We start from the raw sequence: 21,613 nt of genomic DNA on the forward strand, positions 1-21,613 counted from the left end.
AATTCACGGAAAGCTATATGCGAAAATTTGAAATTATACAAAATCGAGCGAAACACTTTTAAATAGGTTGTTCTCGTATTTAAAATACTATTCCCAGATTTATTGTCGTCAGAATATTTCCAAATTTTTGCCGATTTACAAAAAATGATTTACAAAGCATATTTTTTAATCTAAAAAATTCCTAAAAAAAGGAACCGGTGTGCGGAAACCCCGGTAAATTACCGCGGTTCCCGTTTGGACTGCCATAATGTAAATTAGTTTGTTTTTCATGAATATAAAAAGTCCGAAATTTCATTTAGATTTTTTTTGTAATAATTTTGTCACTTTTTTATTATGCATAATGAGATTTTAATATTTTTCTTATACATACTAGTATTTCTTTTCATCGCTTCAGATATCAGAATCAAAATACAATTAGATGTTGTTCAATTTATTCCAAAAACTCGTGTGATGCAAAATCAAGTATTTTATAACACAAATTATTCAAAAATATCATATTACGTCGACACAATACCAGAAAGAGAGATCGGTCATGCACTTGTTAGTAAAGGATTTTTCAGTTTATATTCTAAAATCGAAGAAAACGTAGTTTTGCGATCAATTGTATATGTTATTACATATACAGATGCATTTATATCCAAAACTTCTGCTACAAAACGATGCGGCATTCATTTAAGAGAAAATGTTAAAGATGATGATTATAGAGACCACCATACTACTGTTGGTAGAGAGTTTTATGGAGTTATATATATTCAAGAATTCTACATGTTTGGACATCTTGTCCATGATTTTCTTACTTCAATGATGTATGTACCTGATTACGTTAATAAATCTGGTTTTGTCGTAATGAAACCTATAACAGGGCTAAAGATAGCTCAAGATTGGTGTAATTTCCTTCATATCAATGCAAAAGTTGTAGATTTAAAAGTAGGTTCACAAATTCAAGTAAATGAACTAATTGCAATCACAGGCCATGAAAATACACATGGGGTTACAGTTGGAGGAATCAAAAGATTAAGAAAACATATTGAAAATCTGCTCGGATTTGATAAAATTAAACCGTGCAAATATGTATTAGCTAATAGACCTAAAGAAGATCGTCGTTCAATTATCCAGATTGATAAACTATTCGAAGAAGTCAAGAAAATTGATGAAAGATTCATATTATTTAATTATCCAATAAAAAATTTGACTGAAAACGCTCTATTTTGGTCTGATATCAAAATATTTGTAGGACCATGCGGATCTCAGATGTATAATTCAATTTTCATGAGAGAAAGAACTGGATTTTGTTTATTATTCAGTCATATGGACTTGCCAAATGTTCAGTTAGCTTTAGCAAGCAATTTCTTCCTATTTGGATACGTTAGTTCTTGCGAAGTTGAAAATAATTTTGAAAAAATTGATATTTCAAAGTATATTTTTTATATTAAGAAAGTAATTTATTGCGTTGAAAACAATGGATGGGATAATGAAACTCTTTCCACAGAAGATTCCCCTCTTGTATCAAGATTTCCTTATAAATATGTAAAATCAATGCCATATGTTCGTTATGGCTCAGACAATTATCGTATTGATTCTCAGGTTTAGCTTATCTATTGATGTTTTTCATTAAGCTTTTGAAAAAAAGGAAATTTCTCAATTGATTCCCTCATTTCAGTTATACAATCTTGTATAATGAAAATTTAACAATGAACTCTATGCAAATGTTTGTATTAAAGTGATAGCAGAAACATTTGCAAAAATAATTTCGAATTTTCCCGAAAATCAATTCTTTTGCAAGGCCATAATGGTCCAATTCTAAGAGTTTTATTGTAAAAACATCCAGAATGGCTGTTTAACAACAGTATTAGCACTCTTTTATTTGGGAAAAGAGGGGAAAATTTGGGAAAAGAAAAGTGACAAAAATTTTAGATTTGAGTGATACATGAAAATATGACAAATGTTATCTTGCATTTCTCACGCAACTAACTCTCCAATATTCACAAGTTTCTTTGCCAAAGCATCAAAAGAGTTTTTCGACAAGGTTAACGCAGTAATTGAAGAACGAGTTCGACCGGCACTCCTTTCTGATGGAGGCGACATCACGCTAAAGGATATAACCGATGGAATTGTCACCGTACAGATGTTCGGACATTGCGTTGGCTGTCCTTCAAAACAAATCACATTAAACTCAAGAATACTTGACTGTCTTCAAGATGAATTCGGCGATAAGGATATTGTTGATATAAAAGAAATCCCTAATACAGAATAAATGTTTTATATTGCACTTTGATTAAAATTTATGTTTTTTTTAATACAAGTATGTTTTGTGTTACTTTATCTAGTCGTGTAATATAATTATAGATAATTACATTATGCAATCTCATTAAAAATAGTATTAATTCATAATGAGTAAAATATTTTTTTAATCTTGATGAAATTAATTATTTCTTTCCTTAGTCATGGCAGCACTCGCATGATCCTCCTGTTGCGCAGACACAGTCAGGTCCGCAGTGGCAGTTCGGGCCACAGTGGGAGCATCCGCAGCATTTTGCCTTCTTGCAACCTTCACCGCAGCAACCATTCTTCTTGCAGCATTCGCATTGGCCGCCCTGTGTGCATTGGCACTATGGGCCGCATTGGCATTCAGGACCACACTTGCAGTTGGCGCAATATGTACAGTGAGACATATTAATAATGAGCAGATTTTTATCTTTGAAAATTTCTGAAGATTTGAATGCCAGATATAAAATTTTAACATATTGGAAATACATATTTAAGGGGCTTCAAGATTAATTCACATCATATTATAGCAGATTATATGGGATTGCAAAATCATTATTTGAATGTTTTCAATTTTTCGTCACTCCAAAGTCTGACAGAAATAACCCTCATTCTATAGCACTATAGATATTTGTGTGATATATTCTTGAAAGAATTTCAATTTGATCACAAAAATATCAGGAATGAAAAATGTTAACATTCTTTTCTAATTAAAACGTAATATCGTTCTAATGACATAATTTATAAATTAATCCACTAACATATAATAATTCAATGATAGTTCTTTTTGAGAGCTAAAAATTTTAGCAAAATAGGGCAAAAATTGAATGAGTGAAGCGGTTTTCAGTTTTCGAACTATTTTGTAAAGCTTTCAATCTTGGTCAAGAATTTTAAAACTTATAAAGATTTTAGATTTCCATTAGGATACTTCTTTTGGGGAAGAACCAAAAATGGTGATTATCTAATTCATCATGAAACGTCTAAAATTTGTGAAACCAACTCAGTTGGAGATTGTGCTAAAGATACTGAATATTTTTTCGTAATTAAAAAAGAAAACAAATTTCCATTAAATGCCGTGATTATTGGAAATGAAGGAAAAGATTCTGTCGGAACATATTCCAATACACTAGGTGCAATCCAATTCTATTCAGATACTAACACAGATCTCAAGAATCGGGCTGAGCCTCTAACTTATAATCTTATTATATTTATTTTATTTCAATGTTGATTATATTAATAAACTATACTCATAAAGAAAGATCTATCTGATTATATTTTTCTTAAGATATTGGAACTAATACAATTCATCATTTGATATCAATTCTTATACTTCCTCGAAAATAAGATCGATTTTTTCAAAAATCAAAAGAGAATCATCACTAATCCATACTGAGAATCATTACGCTGAAATGTCGGATAACTCATTCAGATCATTCTGAAATTCTAATCGTTTCTGACATTGTCAGAAATTAAATGATCAACCCTAAATTTCGGTGGATTCCATATTTAATATCCCAGTACTTTTGGCTAATTTTTGCCGCAATAATCATGGTTATTCCGATTATTATTCCATACTCACGAAAAGTTAAAGCAATTACTCCAATTCCGAAAATTACAAACTGGAATTTATCAGAAGACCCAGTTATGTTTGCTCACTTAACAGATATACATATCAACCATGTCGTTCCTGGACATTTGGATAACTTTAACTCAGCCAGAGACTGGATTGAAGACATTCAACCAGAATTTTTCGTTATTACAGGCGATTTATGTGATAATTTCCCAGGCACAAAGTTCCCCAAGTACGGACATCAACAACCAGAAGATCACGAACTTTACAACAAATCGATTTCGAACTTAACAGTCAAAAACTTCATCGATATACCAGGTAATCACGATGAATTCGGAGTCTTCGGCTATGATACACCTGCTCACAATTTCATCAAAGGCAGAAATCTTACAAAATCCGAGTTTTTAGTTTCTAAAAATGTTTATACATACCAGAACCAAAAGATTCATATAGTTAAGATCAATGCTTTCCATTGGCCATCAGCTCACCCTCCATTTGTATTCTTCCCGATATACAACCGCCAATTATTAGATCAAATTGAGCAAGAATTGATAGATGTCAAGGAAGAAGACGTTGTCATCTTCTTATCACATTACCCTGTTAACCTCTTCGATGATGTCACATCTTCAAGTGGAAGAACACTCCCACAAATTGTTAAAACATCGAATTTTTCACAATATTTCATTTCCGGACATTTGCATCCACAAAAAAGCTTTGTTCAACATCAAGGCGACAACTTAGAAGTTGTTGGAGCAGATCTTGCATATGATAACAACTTCGGAATGTTCTCTTTGGATCACAACAGATTTGTTTACACAGATATCGAAAACAAAGAGAAAAAGTCAATTTTTGTCACTTCACCTGTCCCAACAAACCAAATTTCTGGACATACTCCTTTCTCTGAACTCGATTCATACATAAGAATCAGAGCCTTTCAAGATAAAGAGCCAAATATAACAGTATCAGGAGATGTTTCAGGAAAAATGGAGTGCAGAAAATCAAACTCTAAAAAAGGTTTTGTTTGTTCACTTCACTTCACTTTTGACAAGCCAGGTGTTAAGCATATTAAATTTGATGGAGATTACACGGAAGAATTAGAATTTGTTGTTAACCAAACAATCGCAAGCAGAAGAGAAAAAGATTATGAAAATTCTCATTGGAAATATTGGATATTTGACATGGCTTTAATTTGGATTTTGTTAACATTTATTGTTATTCCAACACCCCTTCCAAAGTCTATTGATGACCATGAAGATTGGGTTAATGGAGTTTCAAGTGAATCTCATTATTTGTATAGTTTTATTTTCTCACTTTTAATATTTAAGCATAGATTTAGTCATGTTAATTTACCTCTTAGAATATTCTTCATTGTTTTAGCTGTTTATCCTATTTTCATGCCAACAACATTCATCGAAATTGATGGACATGTCGGCATAATTTGGACATATGGTTTCGTTTGCGGAGGAGATGCTGTGAGAATATTATGGGGCCAGATTTATACTTTATTGTTTAATTTGTTAGTTATAATGCCAGGTACATATTTGGCATCATCACTTGCTATTAACAATCCTTTCGTTTTATTCCCATTCCTTGTTGATATGATTTTTGTTATTATTTGCATCGGAATTCATATCAAAGTTTTGATTAGAAATCTGTCTGAATCAGCAGGCATATTGAGAATGGTTTTGTCACCAGCATTCGTCTTCATTCCAATTGCCTCCTATGTTTGGATAATTGTGGACAAGTTTATGTCAAAACGCGCATCTTATGAGAATCTTTAAAATTTGAAATAAAAATTTATCCTTATGTTAATGCATTTATTCTCTAATAATCCTTATTTATAACTTTTACTAAGTTATATTTAATAGTTTCAATAAATTATTGCGAAATATTCATAATTAAGGTATTTTATGTGCCAAAATGATCAATCTACCTACACCATGTTATATATTTATAACTCATGATATTTTCATTTCATTAAGACATTTAGAAATATAGAATTGAAGCAATTTCTTGTACATGAATTGATATGTAATTTATGATCCGATTTTCATGATCCAACAAGTTTGTATAAAAGTATGGGAGCTAGAGGGTTGGTTTGAAATGAAATTGAAATTCAAAAAAATATACATTTAGCAAATACTCCCCGATTATATAGAATACATATGACTAAACTATATACAAACGATACGTACATTGATAAACACAATTTCACGCAGTTTTTGGTAAAAAATTTAATTGGTTCACAGATTTTACAAGATGAATCAAAAAGGAATGGACCAAAGCTTGTTCCGATCTTTCTGGATATCATTCCCTTCATTGGAAAAAAGAACACATGGAATGTATAGTTGCATGTTTTGAGACGAGTAGGTGCCAAAAGTGCTTACTCTTAAACAACCGTCGGATTTCCGGGTGAAATCGTGACACACTTTCGTCTTTCGTAGGCAGTGGTGGTTGTTACAAAAGGTAACTTCGAATGTAGCGTGAAATCTGCAAAAAAAATTCTGAAATTTGAATGGAGAACATAAAAATTGAATAGTTTACGTCAATAAAAAAGAGAAAAATGAAGCCAATGTGTCTCGAACCTAGGACTTAGAGCAGCAATCCCACTGTTTATAACATTACACTACATGCATCTCTCACCTCAGTGAATGAGATAAACTATATGATAACTTTTTCCCCATTATATTCTTGTGGAAAAGTGACAAATAGCAACTTTGACCCTCTCTCGTTTTGAGACCTTTACGTTTAGCAAAAGACTGCTTGCCTTATTTGATTTGGAAATTTATTGAAAAATCTGGATTAGTATCATGTTGCTCCTTATTAATCTGCAAACAATTTAATCGGAAAAAAGATTGCAATCGAACGATATACGTAAAAAATTGAAGGAGAAAAACCGTCGGATTTCATCAAAAGTTGACATGTGGATTCCAAATTTAATTCTCACACATCCAACAATAATTTCTTATGTAAAAATTTCATTTATTTTTTGAATACCTCTTCAAAATGATGAATGAGCAGGATAGCACTGCCCAATCATCATTTGTAGGGGATATCAACGATCTTTTTCATGATAGGAGGCTTAGCGACTTGCTTCCTGCAGATTTCATTAGACAGATTGGTTTTGATCCAGATCAATACATTTTTCAAACAACTCCTCAATCAAGAATGCGAAGGCGTCGTACTGAGCCCACACTAACTTTATTCGACCCTGCACCTGTACCTTCAAGGAGAAGATCTGAAGTTTCAGATATCATGTATGGACAAATGCAGATGCAACAAAACCAAGCATTACTATCTCAGTTACAGCAAATATCATCAAATACGCGCATATTTTGCTACGAAGTTAAACTTTCAGATTTTATTATCCATGCTTACTCTTTCCAGCAGCTTAATTGGGAAAAAGGTGCTGGCATATTTATTAGAGATGGCCGATATTTACGCTATGGACAAATTACGAAAAATTTGCAAATAAAGGATTGTGATCCTGCTGCCCTTCAAATTGTTGGCCAAGATATCAAAGGCGCAGTTGGCGATTTTATATTTGGTGTCAACCAAATTGCACAAAAACTAATCCCGAATTTAATTTTGCAGTCTAAAGCTGCAGTTCAATTTATCTCTGCTGAAATTGTTTCGTACCAGGCGCGGTCTTTAATTAGGGTCAAAGTTACTAACGCTGACGATCCTAATCTTTTATATGTAATGCAAAAACTAATATATATCTTTGGAACCCCTGTTGAAGTGTATGATGACCTGAGTGCATGAGTTCCCGCTAACCATTTTTCTATCCATTCTTTTAAACCATTTCTTTCTATTCTTATTTCTTCTTATTTTTGGATATCTCCACCATAATTCTCCAAACCCTAAGCGGCATGTTCTAAGTATTGTCATCAGATGATTTATAAGTTTTTATCAAAGCAATTGATTTTCAAAACTTTGGAATTTACATGATTTATTTTAATTACAAGTAGCTAAACAGATAAAGATACATAATATGCAATATAACGAATAACACAACGATTTTATTTTCATCCTTTTTTTACTGTCAAAGTTGTATCTCGAATGGAACGAGGAAGGCATTCATCCTCCTTCGATAGTTCCGTTTGGATATCGACACTATCACCAGATACAGTCAATTATTATATCATGTATGCAGATACATTGATAGAACAATGCGAAGAACCAATCTTCGAAGTATCTATCATAAAATTCAAAGATTTTGTCGAAAAAGAATATCAAATTCGATACGAAGCGTGCGAAGAGCAAGAATTTCTTAATAATATATTCGAAGAACTCTTCGTCAAAAATTCAGAAAGAATTAAAACTCTTACGACATTAAAACTATGCGAAGCAATTATAGAAATCGATTTAGGCAGTAAAGTAACGAAGGCTAGCCGTATTGCACAAGAAATTGGAACTTTAAAACCAACAGATGATCCAAAAGTCTTTAACTCTCTTAGAAACATTTTACGATGGATGAATAAAATTCTTAGGGTATCTATACAGTTAGTTATTGAGCCATTGATCGATTCAATTTGGCATTGGAATGATTCTAACGATAGAGTTGCTCTTCTTGGCTCATTTATGCTATTCTCTTTGCTCTATGAATTATTTCCATTTTGCTTCGCTTCTCATGCAAGAAACATTGTCGAAACTTTTATTCACGGAATACAAACAGAATTTGAAGACGTAAGATCATACGCGCAACAATCTCTTCAGCTGTTAAAGAAGGATACGATATCAGGCGAAAAATGCATTAATTTATTGGTTACTTACATTCATAAAGTTGTATGCGAAGCTCATCCAGAAGAAATATACGCATTGCACGAATTTATCGATATACTGTATTCTTTCAAGCCAGAAAATCAATTTTTCGTTGAATCAAAAGAATTACCTTTTAATTTCCTCAAAAGCACGGATAAAATACAGAGACTAGCTGGATTAATACAAACAACGTTCATGCTTGGCATCGAACCTAATTATTATAATTCTTTTACTTACGAAAAGGTATTAAATTGCATTTTACCAATGCTTAAGAAAAGATCGCTGGTACAAGGCCAGGGAAGTATTTTCTTAGGAAAGATCGTATTCCAAAGGGAAGGGAAGTTTTCTGAATCCGAGAAAACGATTTTGAATTCAATGAAGCCATTTATCTTCAAATTTCTGAGCTGTCCTCCATGCGCTTTTGCTTATCTATCGTTACTTACTACGAACATCAAAAAGTTCAGGAAAAATCTTTTAGAAATTTTCAAATTATCGATTTCCTCTTTAATGATCGACGGACTTATCGAATTAACTCAAATATTTCCAACAGAAACAGAGTTTATCCATCAACAATTCATCCAATACGCAAACGGAATCTTATTTAATCGAAATTACACTCCACAACAGATTATTCTCATTTTTGACGCACTCTCCAGGCTCGATATGGAGAAAGTACTACCTCTAGAACTCATTTTACAATATTCAATGTTTATGATGAATCCAAATCTCGAAATCAGGACACAAGCGGCCAATTTCATTATCAAATGCCATAACTACAATCCAACAGAAGACACAGCAATAAGAATTATTACTTCAATTTCAAGAGAAAATGATCATAAGTTATGTCAGAGAATGATTACACAAATGGTGAAACTTCCTGTCGCCCAATCGATACTACCTTGCTTACAGACCTTGTTCGTCATCAGTTCCAAGCGAGTTAAGACAGAAGTTTTCAATTATTGTGTAAAATTTATTGAAAATCCAGCCGGATTGATACTTTTGAACGAGTATTTATCAGAAGAATTGAATAATCTACAGAATGAAGGCTCTGATCGTAAGAAAATCGCTACAACATTTTTATCTTTATTTGATTTGACGAAAAACGAAGATCCTGTTGTTTCAAAGAACGCCAAGATGATACTTATGCCATTCTTAGACCATTTATATGATATTTTATGCTCAATCCAAGGAAAAATCAACAATTACGAATTAAGAATCCTAACTTACATAATTCAGCTTTCTCCACAGAATTTAGACATTGACAGACTCACACCAATACTCAAGGAGTGCATAAATGTCTCTTATTCGATAAAACACCTCACAATTGGATTGAAATTAATTTATACAATTTTATTTTACACGGGAATGAAAGATTCAATATCTTCACGTGATATACTCCCTCAATTGATATCAATTTCAATGATGTCCACTACAACTTCCGAAATTCACTATTTATTATTGAAAATTTTCTCTTTGTATGGACCAATTGCCCCTAATATCATTAACTCTATCTCAAACACTAACATGGAGCAGCGTCTTCGTAAGGAATTGTCTCCTTTTAAGTACGTTGCCTCTTCATCTGAAACAGATCCATTAGAATCTATTGTAGACGCTTCATTTTCGATCGCTATAACATGTATCGTCAATCTTTTGTCCGATGAATCCCTTGTAACATTGCATTCTCCAAGTATTGAAGCATTAATGACAATACTCAAGTCAGGACACAAATTTTCGGATTACGCAAAGGACCAATTGATCAATTGCGTTGAAAATACTATATTACATTCAAACTTAACGACAATTTCAATTTTTATTTCAAATATCTCAATTATTTCTAATGCTTTGAAGGATTCTTTCAAGTCAGTTATTCCTGTTTTGGTCAAATTCATCTGTCAGAGATGGAAACAAATCGATTCTTTACAACTTATTCAATTATTTCATATAATGATGCAAAATTACAGAGAAACAGTCACACCATTCATTCCTTCAATCGCAGATCTCTTTGTCGACGAGTTTGACAACAAATCTCCATTGATTATTCAAAGAATTGTTGATATTATTTTATCATTCGGTCCTTCTGTTAATGATGTCGCTCATATTGTGTTCCCACCCATCTTAACATGGCTATACAATAACGCAACAGACACAAAATCATGCAATTACGTTCTCCAAGATATAGTTTATATTTTAATCGACAGTCATTGCGAATCCTACAATGCAATGATCATCCAAACCCTTATAAACATTGCCAGTGTCAATCCTGCCCTCAAAGACAAGTCCATTCTCGTATTAGTGGCAATTGCCATAAACGTTGGCCGTCAGTTTTTACTTTACATTCCAGCTTTACATGACACTTTTGACATACGATCAAATCCTGTCATGATGAAAATTTTACCATATTTAGAAGAAGGATTTGAGTATACACAAGATATTCTCAATTTTGGTAAAGCTTCTACGCGAAAAACTTTGAATGCGAACCCAACTATGTTTAGAGAGTTCGCAATGACTAAATCCTTTTCGCAGAGTAACTACCAAGTCATCCTCAAGCTCCCTTCCACACAGTTCTCAGAGAATGACTGGACATCTTGGAGTAATGACACATTTATGAGAATCGTTCACGCATCAGTCTCAGAAGCTATCACAGCATGCGAGATACTCATCCAGAAGTATCCTCCCCTAAGAGAAGTCTTCTTCTCCCTCTCAATCGCTATGAATTACGTAAAGGAAATGGATGAAAAAGTGACAACCATGTCAACCGTCCTTAAAACATTTTTTGCATCAGAAACAACTCCTCAATCTCTAAGCTCTATTTTCCTTTCGGCTGTCGAAATTATAGAAGTTGCCGGGTTATATATCCCGGTTCCGCTAAATTTAGTGTCAAATCAAGCTATAAAAGCCGGTAGATTCAGCCAAGGTTTGAGAGCATTGGAGAAACTGTACGAAAATGGCGATAGAGAAGTCCTAGGCCAATTAATGAGATATAATAGAATTTTATCTCATCCATTCACGTATTATAACGAGAGTAATCAAACGCTTGATATTGATAACCTCAAGAAATGGTCGAAAGAGTCGAATTCTTCTGATAATTTCACTCTTCACGACTTAAGCGACTCGGATAACATCTTTTCCATCAAGAATCCACACTTATTCTCCCAATTGAAGTTCAAGGAGCTCCTCGAGTCCACTCCAAAGGACTCAGTTCACCACGCGAGCGCTCTTTGGGGACTTTTCGAGATGGAAGATTTTGCAAAAACCGCCAAAAAATTACAAACCGATGATATCGATAGTTTGTTTTACAGAGCTGTTTATTGTGTCCTTCAAGAACAAACAGCCAAAGCAAAAGAAATTATCGAAAGAGTACAACACGCCTGTGCAGACAAAATTATTCCAACTTTGTTCCATGATTACAACCGTGGTTTCCACAATTTCTCTCTTCTTACGAGGTTCTCTGAACTTGAAGAGATCATCTACTACCACGAACTCGAACAACTCAGGTTTAATTCCCCTGAACTCAAATCAAAATTGGACCCATTCATGAAAATGATCGTAAATAAGTGGCAAAACCGTTTTAATTATTATGCGGAAGATTTGAATGTTTTACAGACGAGTTTACAGATCCATTCATTGATATTCAAAGACGAGGACACACATCTACAATGGAAGAGATTGTTACAAAGTTCTTTGGACCAAAAATACATAGAATATTGTGAAAATCTTTTGCCAAAATTGGTGACGGTTTTGACACCAACAGAAGACAGTTTTTACTGTGCACAAGTGAACTACGCCAAAGATAACAACATAAAGTACAATGATATCGACTTGAGCCAAGAAACAGATCCGACAGTCATCTCTTCCGTTGAAAGTAAAATCGGAGGATGGTTGGTGAAAAGTGGCAGAATTACTGAAGGAAGACAACATATTTTCCACGCGAAAAACGTGAACCAAAACGATCCATTGATCTGGAAACAGTGGGCCATGGTAAATAACTTAATTTATTTATCATATCACGATGAAGAAGCGAACTACAACTCTTTCGAAGCGAGTTTGAAAGGTTTGGAATTGACAAGAGATGATCATGTGAGTTTTTTGTTGAGAATACAGAATATTCTGTTCAAAGACAGTGATGACAAAATCTACAAGACATTTATTGATCATTATAAGAATATACAAACACATAAATGGTTGATAATTCTCCAACAAATGATTGTTCACTCGAATTCTGACAATGAAAATCTAAAATGCATCATTGAGAACTTATTGATTGATTGCAGTAATAAACATCCACACGCAATACTCCAGGCAATCATTTCGTACGTCTTGAATCTCGAAAAAGCAAATAAATTGTTGAAAACGGTTTACGATCATATTTCCTTCAATTTTCCGGAATTGACGAGAGATACATTTATGATGTGCAAGGAATTCGGAAAGATGGCAATCGTGTGGGCAGAGAAATACCAGAGATTGACAAATACGATTTTGGAATCTTACGCAAATAAAAATTTGGAAAAGTGCCAGAAAAAATTGAAAAAGGTTTTCAATTTTCTCGACAAAAAACCACAAAACTTTTACGAGGTTAGTTTCATTCGTAACTTCGGACATCAACTGATGCAATCCCGTAATTGGATGGAGAATTATTTGGAGTCAAAAGACCAAATGCATTTTGAAAATGTCATTTCGTCACTTTTATTCGATGACAAACAATTGGATAAGAGTATTCCACTTCCTCGTTGTGTTATGTTGAAAGATTTCAGTAAATACTTGGATTCTGCTGTTGATCTGCACATGGTCATGCCTGGAACATATGATCCAGAGAAGAATAATTCGAATGAATACATTCAGTCAATTTCGAAAGAAGTTGCAATTTTGAACAACAAAAACAGAAGAAGATTGTTGAATTTCGTGTCAAATACAGGTCGCCATCACTTGTATTCTCTTGGTAATGATGTTTGCCCGAGATTGGACGTAAACATCATGCACTTGTTTAATTTGATAAATTCAATAATCGACCATTCAACGACGGTTTTTTCAACAAAAGTTTCAATGACAACTTTTCATGTTTTGCCAATTAAGAAGAGGATTGGATTGATTGGATGGATTCCGCAATCAGAAACACTCCTTAGAGCTGTCTCTACATTCAGGCAGAGACACAACATCAAAGTTAACACGGAATACTTGAAATACCTCAAAAGATTGAACAAAATTGATGATTTCGAAGAAACAAAAAGTGACAATGAAAGTAAGAAACTTAAAAAGAATTCAGCAACGAATTCTTCATCTGTTTTCGATCCAAGAGGCTTCATGACAAGATCTCAATCACAAAATTTGTTGAAGGTTTCTAAACAAAAAGTGACAGAAGACGATACAATTATCAAACTTGAGCGAAAGATTTGTTACGAGGATATCTCTGATGAAGACAAATTATATGCGTTTAATGAAAGTATGAAAACAACAAAAGGTGACGATGTCAAAAAACTTTTGTTGATAAACGCGAATTCTTCGAAAGATTGGATCACGAGAAGAGTTGAATTCACTGTTTCCCTTGCTATTGGCTCTGTTGTTGGCTACGTCATCTTCCTTGGAAACAGAAATCCAAGTAATATCCTGATGAACATCAATTCCGCGAGAATTTCTCACATCAATTTCAGTTCCGCTCTTTCTACGATAAAAGAAGAAATTTGTGCGGACAGCGGAAAGCAGATGCCATTTAGATTGACAAGAATGTTCATTAATGCATTGGAATTGTCTAAAACAGAAGGATCTTTCCAACATATCAGTGAAGCAATTCTTTCTTTGCTTCAGCAAAACAAAGAAGATATTTTGTCAATTTTGGAAATTTTTGTAAAAGATCCAAGTTTGATCTCAAGGAAATCAGGAACAAACATCGAGGAATACATATCCGGCGTAGAGAAGAAGTTAGATGGCTATGAATACCCAAGTAAGAAGAAGCTTTCCGTAACAAGCCAAATTAACAAATTAATTAGACAGGCAACAAATACAAAGAACATCTGTTCGATGCCAAAATATTGGAATCCTTGGTGGTAATATATATATGTTTTATATTATTTGTTTATTTTTATTTTTTTTTATTATTTAAAAAGGAATATGTTTGTTTTATGATATTAACGAATGATTTTACGCTACACACTTGAAAAATAATTATCGATCAACTAATAAGGTGAATTCAAATTTTCGCATTTCATGATCAAATTTAAGGAAAGATTAATTGGTCTGAGTTTTTTTAGTATGATTATTAAAGATGATGTGGGCCGACTTATAATTTAAAGTAAAATTTAGAACGGTGAAAAATTTACAATTTCTGAAGACGAAACGCAATGAGATTATTTTGTCACTTTTGTTTTACATTTGCCATGTTAAATCAAAAATGACATAGATATTATTGCTAACAAAAATAATCGAGTTTGATAATTTTTTATTGAATTTAATATTTCTTGAAATATGAAACATTAATCTAAACTACATTAAAATTACTGATTTTGATAAAAACCAAACTTTCAAAGGCCAATTGAAAAATCAAGCAGATGGCATTCAATAAATAAACATTGCAAAATTATATAGCTAAATGAAAGCATTACAGTCAAATAAACCTTGAGAAAGTTTTCAATATCTTTTGAAGAAATTTATTTTCACATATTTTACATACATTACATATACTATATTTCTTATAATTTCTAATGTGTTTTTGAGAATCATTCAAAAAGCATATTTTAAAAGAGAAAGTAGAAGATTAGAAAAAAACAAAAGACTTCTACTGGTCCATCTTAATTTAATGATTATTTGAAATGAAGTCCAAATTTTTTGCTTAAATTTTCAATATGAGAGAAAGTTTAGAGGTAGGGCAACGATAGGTAAAAAAGGCTTCTCTGATAGATTTCCTTGCCTTTTGGATATGCTATAATATATAGCCTAGCATGATAGGATATGATGCCAAAAGTTAGAACATAACTTAGGATCTTGAGAAAAATGAAAAACAAAAATTACATAAAAAAAGAAAAATTTTATCTAATTTGTTTTTTTGGACCGAATAAGTAATTTTATTGAATTTCAATACGACACATAGATTTTATTATTAGTAATAAATATAATGGTTTACTATTAACAAGGAACCTAAACTAATGAAAATTTGATTTCAAATATTGTATATGATTATCATAGATTACCAAAATATATTGCTATTTATGAGGATATAATATTGATTATTAGTAAATCGTATAAATTTAATAAATATACCATGAATATTGAATGAATTTCTTGATTCATAGGGGTAAAACGCGCTTTTATATGATTTAGACAGAGAATTTATGAGATGTAAATAACACAATAAAGGTTTATATTGAATATTTTAAAAATAAATCGAAATTATAAAAAACAATACATTTATTCATTGAAACTACTTGGACAAATATGAAACAAGCATTCAGGCAATACTTTTGAGACTTCAACGCATCTGATAATTTTTATATAACTTCACCTCTTATGCTTAGAGTGGAGGTATTGAGATCGTATAAGTATAGATGAGCTCACATTCAGATATGATGTGTGAACTTCTGTTTTCACTGCAATTTTGAATCAGAATAAACTCAAAACAAGAATAAAATGATATACTCACTCTCTAAATGTGTTCGAGATTTAAAGTTGTATGAATAAAACGATTCATCTTTCGAAGCCTCCCATTTAATGAGAGACTTCGAAAGATGAATGTATTCATGTAGATGAAATACTATATATGACCATGTGTGATACTAAAGATATCAAAATGTTCATTTTTAAGTGCAATAGAAGGGTTATCTCTCGTAAAATCTCAATTTAAGGAAGATTTAGAAAGAACTCCTTTCCTAAGTAGATAGTGTGTGGTTTCTGTCTTTTGGTTGATCAGGAACTATGAAATTAAGTCGGACAGAAAGAAGTTCTTTCCAAAACAGACTCCAAATGAGTTGTTCGAAAAGAACTTCCTTCTGTATATGGATAATTGTAGTTACCGCACTGAAGTATGTGATTGTGATGATGGAGTTCTCGATAAATCTAAAATCGGATTAAGATTAATTGAAAACTCAAGTAATTCTTTGAAATCTTGTGTTGTCTGGCACTATAATAACCAAAGAATGAGAATATTATGTTGAATGATGAGTACGTGTGCTCGGCATTCGCCGAGCGAATTGAGTTTAACGTACTATGAAAAGTGACAAATTTGGGCTTTTTTTCCTAGGGTTATGATCTCTTCCTTTCTGCTCAATACGACAGAAATGAAAGAATGAATTTGTACTCCCTAATTGATTACTACAATCTGTATCTATCTTTAACATAGAATTAGCTGCATTGTGATTTATACTCCAGAATTATTCAATTTAAGATCAACCTCGTAAATTTTAATCATATTGCACCAATACTCCTACGTTGAGATAAGAACATGATTATACATACCAAAGCCCCATATTAAAAATCAAAATTTAGCACCTCCATTATGCAACCACATTATTCGTCGCAAATAAGTATATTTACGCATATTATGATGCATATTCACACAACTCGTATACATGAAAAGTTATTAAAATCAGACAAAATTATTGCAATAAGGAAAAAAAACAACTTTATTATATATGTTAGTAATGAATTACAAATATTTCTACAAAGAATGCTCAATACTTCATATAATCTTCGAATATTTCTTATTACAAGTTAATACATTTTGACTCGAACATGATAAACAAAAGCTGACACGCTGATTACTACATTTATGAAAATATAGTACGTTTCCATTCATCTGTTTACTTGTTTTTGTTGGAATAAAATCATTTTTTTTTTCTTTCATGAAATAAGAATTTTGCTGCGAAAGCAATATCTCTAACAATAATTAATACATTATGTCAACTCTGGAATGAGTATTTATCAAATATGATATCAAAATCAAAAATTAGTTGTTTTTTATGAGTAAAAACGATGTAAATTGATTATTTGACTAATTATCAAATACTTTGATTTTCCAAATTTTTTTCGAAATTGATTTTTTCATGTGAAAATTCAAATTGTTTAATTTCATTTTTGAAATTTTGAATTTTTTTTGGAATTTTGAGTTGATCAATTCAGCAGAATTGATAATGCTATTGCTTTAGGGCATACCACAAGGTGATGAATAAAAGGTGAACATTAACAAATTATTTTAAATCACAAATATCATCCTCATCAACTTTAATTCTAAAAAGAACTGTACTGAATTATGAAAATGCATGATTTACATTATTAAAATCTTTGAATGAAAATAGTACAAGATAAGTTTTTATTCATTTTTAATTAGATTTAAACGAAAAACTACTCCATATTAAAATTTAAGTCGAGAAATCGTATTTTGTTCTTATTTGTTAGCATTTTGTAGACATTCTAATCTTGAATTAATTTGTTACATGATATTATTAACAAATTTAACTGAAAAAATATGTTAATATGGAATAAACCATGATTATATAAGCTATCAATGCTATATATACATATGTAAAAGATTCATATTAACTCAATTAACAAAAATGATAGATTTTCATAAAGGTTCAATCTAGGTTCGTCCGAAAATTTTGATTTTTATATAGAAGACATAGTTTCATATACATAATTAAATTTTCAAACAAATTTGATCATACCATTTATTAAGCAGGATAGTATATTAATTACTATCAGTATAAAAATATAAAAATGATTATATTTAATTATTGCATAATTTAGTCAAAGAGTTATAAGCCTCAAGTGATTGTTATCACCTTCAATGCACGTATACTTTATTGATTCATAGATATTTAATCTATGTTTGACATGTTGTTGTCGTCATTCGTTTTGTTCCCATTCTTCCTAAGTTAGAATTAGAGAATACACCATCCACATCATCTAATTTGGTCCTCAGCGATAGATTGGCTCATTTTGGAGGAGTCCCATCAGACAGTTTTCGAGCACCAAATATCAAATTTTAATGTATACAAATCTTTAGTGATTTATCTCTTTTATGATGAGTAAAAGGTTTCTGCTCATCAACATTTGATTTCCGACATATATGATTTCTAATTGCAATTATTTACTTTCTTTTTATAATCTAACTCTGTGACTCATACCATAAATTAATTATTGGAAAGTGTCAATATGTTTGGCACAACGCATGGCGGAAGATACCAAACCATGCAGGGAATATGATACGTTTAAGATCTCCGAACTTTTTTTCCAAAAATTTTCTATCGTTGCCCTACCTCTGAAAGTTTTCAATTTTCTGAAAAACCGATATTTATCTTCCCTCACAACTCAATATATTTTAAGTTAACCTTATAAATAATAAAATCGTTTTCATTCTTATACATTGAAAATATTTGATAACATACTTTCAAAAAATTATTTTTCAAAAATGCAATCGGGATTTCGTGATCAGATGATTCCTTTTCTTCCTCAGTTAAAAGGCGAAACACCCAGAAGCAACTCTGCAAGAAATGTCTTCTTAGTAACTAGTGCATGGTATCGTTCTTTTATTTCATGGATCGAAGATGAGTCAAATACATCACCAGGCGAGGTAAATAACACCGAATTGCAAGCAAAACTGCAAAACAAAGAGCCTGTTGAGGAGCATGTCGATTTCGAAATACTAGATAAAAACATTGCCGAAACTGTATTTAACCACTTCCATGGTGGACCACAAATACTTAGACCATTACTTGCCGATCCAAAAACTCAAGCCCCTACCATTATCATTTATCCGATCAAACTTATATTTATATATGAAAAAGAAAATTTGACATCAACTGTTCATCCGAACTGGACATTAGAAGAAATCAAGAAGAGGGTTGGTCAACGTAGAAAGTTTGACCCGTCCACTGCTACATTCTTATCGGATTCGACTAATGTTGTCATTCCAGATGACACCACAGCCCAGAAGATAATTGAGCTGTTTGGAGCTAAAATACAAGTATCATTACCAGGCTCAATGAAAATGAATCCAGCCAATCACGGCAAAACTGCATCAATCGCATCTGTAGGATCTATCCCTGGCAACATGAGAATGTCAATTATTTCAGAAGGAAGTATCTTTACTGCTTTCTTACAATGCTTAGCTAGAATACCTGCTTTTAGAAAAGCTGTTTCTTCTTATCCGGTTCCAGAACAGCCAAATGAGAATAATGACACACCAGCAATTGCTTTTGTTAGATACTTTACTGAAATAATGAAGCAGCCAACTGCTCATCTTAATTCTGAAACTTCCGAAGTTTCTGTTGCTTATAACACAGCAATTTATATGAAAACAGATGAACTTAACGCAATAAGACATTTCGAATTAGCATCATTACTTCATGTAATGCTTAAGGAGAACATCGTAGGAGAAGATTTATTCAAATTTAAGGAAAGCCACTGTGAAATGTGCCCAAAGTGCAAGTATTGCAATGAATACGAATCAGAATGTTCATCAATTACAGTAGAATTAGTTAAAAAGCTATTTAGAAAAGCCAAACTCGAAGATTGCCTTGATGACTATTATGCAGCCAAGAAGGGAGATAAAAATAACAGATGGGAGTGTCCACAATGCAAGAAGAAAGTATTAGTTAGAGAACAAACGAAAGCAATAAATCTTCCTACAATCTTAGTGATTTATGTTCACCGTTTCGTTAAGGAATCATCGCACGACTATAACTACTTAGAGAATGAACTTATTTATGGACAAACACTAAACCTTTCCCAATTCACCGGAAATTCGTCAGATAAGTATAAATTAGTCGGCTCTCTTGCTCACGTTGGTCATACATTTACACAGCGCTATAAAGCATTTATTCAAGAAGAAGATGGAAAGAAATGGACAATGTTCAATGATAACAGATCTCGACCTGCTCCATCGGGATCTGTGTTTGAAGAGCCTCTGGCTATGATATATCTTAGGGAGTAATTTTTATTTTGTTTTATAAACGTTTTGTTTCTGATTACATTTCAAAATTCATTTTTGTATATGGTAATGTATATGTTTTACTTGAAATATTGTGAAGATATCTTATAACATATCGTAATCAATGCGTCGATAAGATAATTAACATGAGCCAATTATAAACTTTCGGTGATTGAAAGCTTGTTCGTATCGATGTAAACATGATAGAAAGTTGAATTTGGTTACGAGGGCAAATGAATAAGATCATAATTTACGACCTACCATCAAAGAATGAACACGTTTTGTTGATGAAATAAAAATTGTCAGATGAAATTTCTCAACAATACCTGATTTATTTTGCGGATTTCACATATACTTTTATAATATTAATCAATGATATGAAAATTTCTTCGAAAGGACAAAAGAAATTTCTAGCATGACAAAATTTTAATGAATTTTTCCAAATTCTTGAAGAATTTCATTTTAATTCATGAATAATTAATACTACGCCCAAATTAAAATAGAACTGAAAAGAAAAATATTTTATGGAAATTTGAGTATCGTAAATTATTAAAACGTATCTGAAACTTCAAGTTTTTGCTAATGAATGTCTTATATAAGAGACGTATTTTTATCAAAAACTATCAAGATTTTTGAATGATTTACATTCTTTAAACTCCAAAAAATTAGCAGCTTATAAATATATAATGTTATTACACTACGTACTCTTTAATCATCCATTTAGATAGAAATTTCACCTGAATATAACGGCTCATTCACAATTTTAATTTTCAAATAATCATATAGTAAAAATACATTGGATCACAATACCGAATCTAAAATTATCCAAATTCACATATTGAAAAACAGAACATATACTTATTGAAAAATGAAACCCATTGAAATTTCTCTCAGAAAAATGAAACAAAATGAAGTGCTAGGTTCATAATGATAATCTTAATTTTCAAATTTTGGGTTATGATTTCCTCATCTTATCAAAAGAGTAGAATCGATCAAATTGATTTTATTAATATCTTTATTGTTATTAGATCACAGGCAAGTTGGACTTTTTTCACATTCAAAAATTTGAGAACTTTTTTATTTATAAACTCTCAGTACAA

The 21,613-nt window shown here is 31.9% G+C and overlaps 6 protein-coding genes across 6 annotated transcripts, besides 1 other annotated feature; all 6 read left to right on the forward strand.

Annotated features, from left to right (window-relative positions):
• Window positions 1-765: 765 nt before the first annotated feature.
• On the forward strand, window positions 766-1,874 carry TVAGG3_0289820 (glycosyltransferase family; the record flags this gene model as incomplete). Its single annotated transcript, XM_001580207.2, has 1 exon — window positions 766-1,590. The coding sequence occupies one exon, from the start codon at window positions 766-768 to the stop codon at window positions 1,588-1,590; it is 825 nt and encodes a 274-aa protein (XP_001580257.1).
• Window positions 1,875-1,932: 58 nt separating this feature from the next.
• TVAGG3_0289830 (NFU1 iron-sulfur cluster scaffold) lies at window positions 1,933-3,493 on the forward strand (the record flags this gene model as incomplete). Its single annotated transcript, XM_001580208.2, has 1 exon — window positions 1,943-2,254. One exon carries the CDS (start codon window positions 1,943-1,945, stop codon window positions 2,252-2,254), a length of 312 nt encoding a protein of 103 aa, XP_001580258.1.
• A 167-nt stretch (window positions 3,494-3,660) lies between these two features.
• On the forward strand, window positions 3,661-5,645 carry TVAGG3_0289840 (calcineurin-like phosphoesterase family; the record flags this gene model as incomplete). The annotated part of the gene is made up of 1 exon (XM_001580209.1): window positions 3,739-5,616. One exon carries the CDS (start codon window positions 3,739-3,741, stop codon window positions 5,614-5,616), a length of 1,878 nt encoding a protein of 625 aa, XP_001580259.1.
• A 1,190-nt stretch (window positions 5,646-6,835) lies between these two features.
• On the forward strand, window positions 6,836-7,672 carry TVAGG3_0289850 (uncharacterized protein; the record flags this gene model as incomplete). Its single annotated transcript, XM_001288738.1, has 1 exon — window positions 6,845-7,600. The coding sequence occupies one exon, from the start codon at window positions 6,845-6,847 to the stop codon at window positions 7,598-7,600; it is 756 nt and encodes a 251-aa protein (XP_001288739.1).
• A 209-nt stretch (window positions 7,673-7,881) lies between these two features.
• On the forward strand, window positions 7,882-14,707 carry TVAGG3_0289860 (ataxia telangiectasia mutated (ATM) -related family; the record flags this gene model as incomplete). The annotated part of the gene is made up of 1 exon (XM_001580211.1): window positions 7,898-14,641. One exon carries the CDS (start codon window positions 7,898-7,900, stop codon window positions 14,639-14,641), a length of 6,744 nt encoding a protein of 2,247 aa, XP_001580261.1.
• A 2,033-nt stretch (window positions 14,708-16,740) lies between these two features.
• Window positions 16,741-16,788: a mobile genetic element.
• Window positions 16,789-18,902: 2,114 nt separating this feature from the next.
• On the forward strand, window positions 18,903-20,551 carry TVAGG3_0289880 (ubiquitinyl hydrolase protein; the record flags this gene model as incomplete). Its single annotated transcript, XM_001580212.2, has 1 exon — window positions 18,993-20,516. The coding sequence occupies one exon, from the start codon at window positions 18,993-18,995 to the stop codon at window positions 20,514-20,516; it is 1,524 nt and encodes a 507-aa protein (XP_001580262.1).
• Between the last annotated feature and the right edge of the window lie 1,062 nt (window positions 20,552-21,613).

This window comes from Trichomonas vaginalis, chromosome V (genome assembly GCF_026262505.1).
Source record: "Trichomonas vaginalis G3 chromosome V, whole genome shotgun sequence".
Lineage (NCBI taxonomy): Eukaryota > Parabasalia > Trichomonadida > Trichomonadidae > Trichomonas > Trichomonas vaginalis.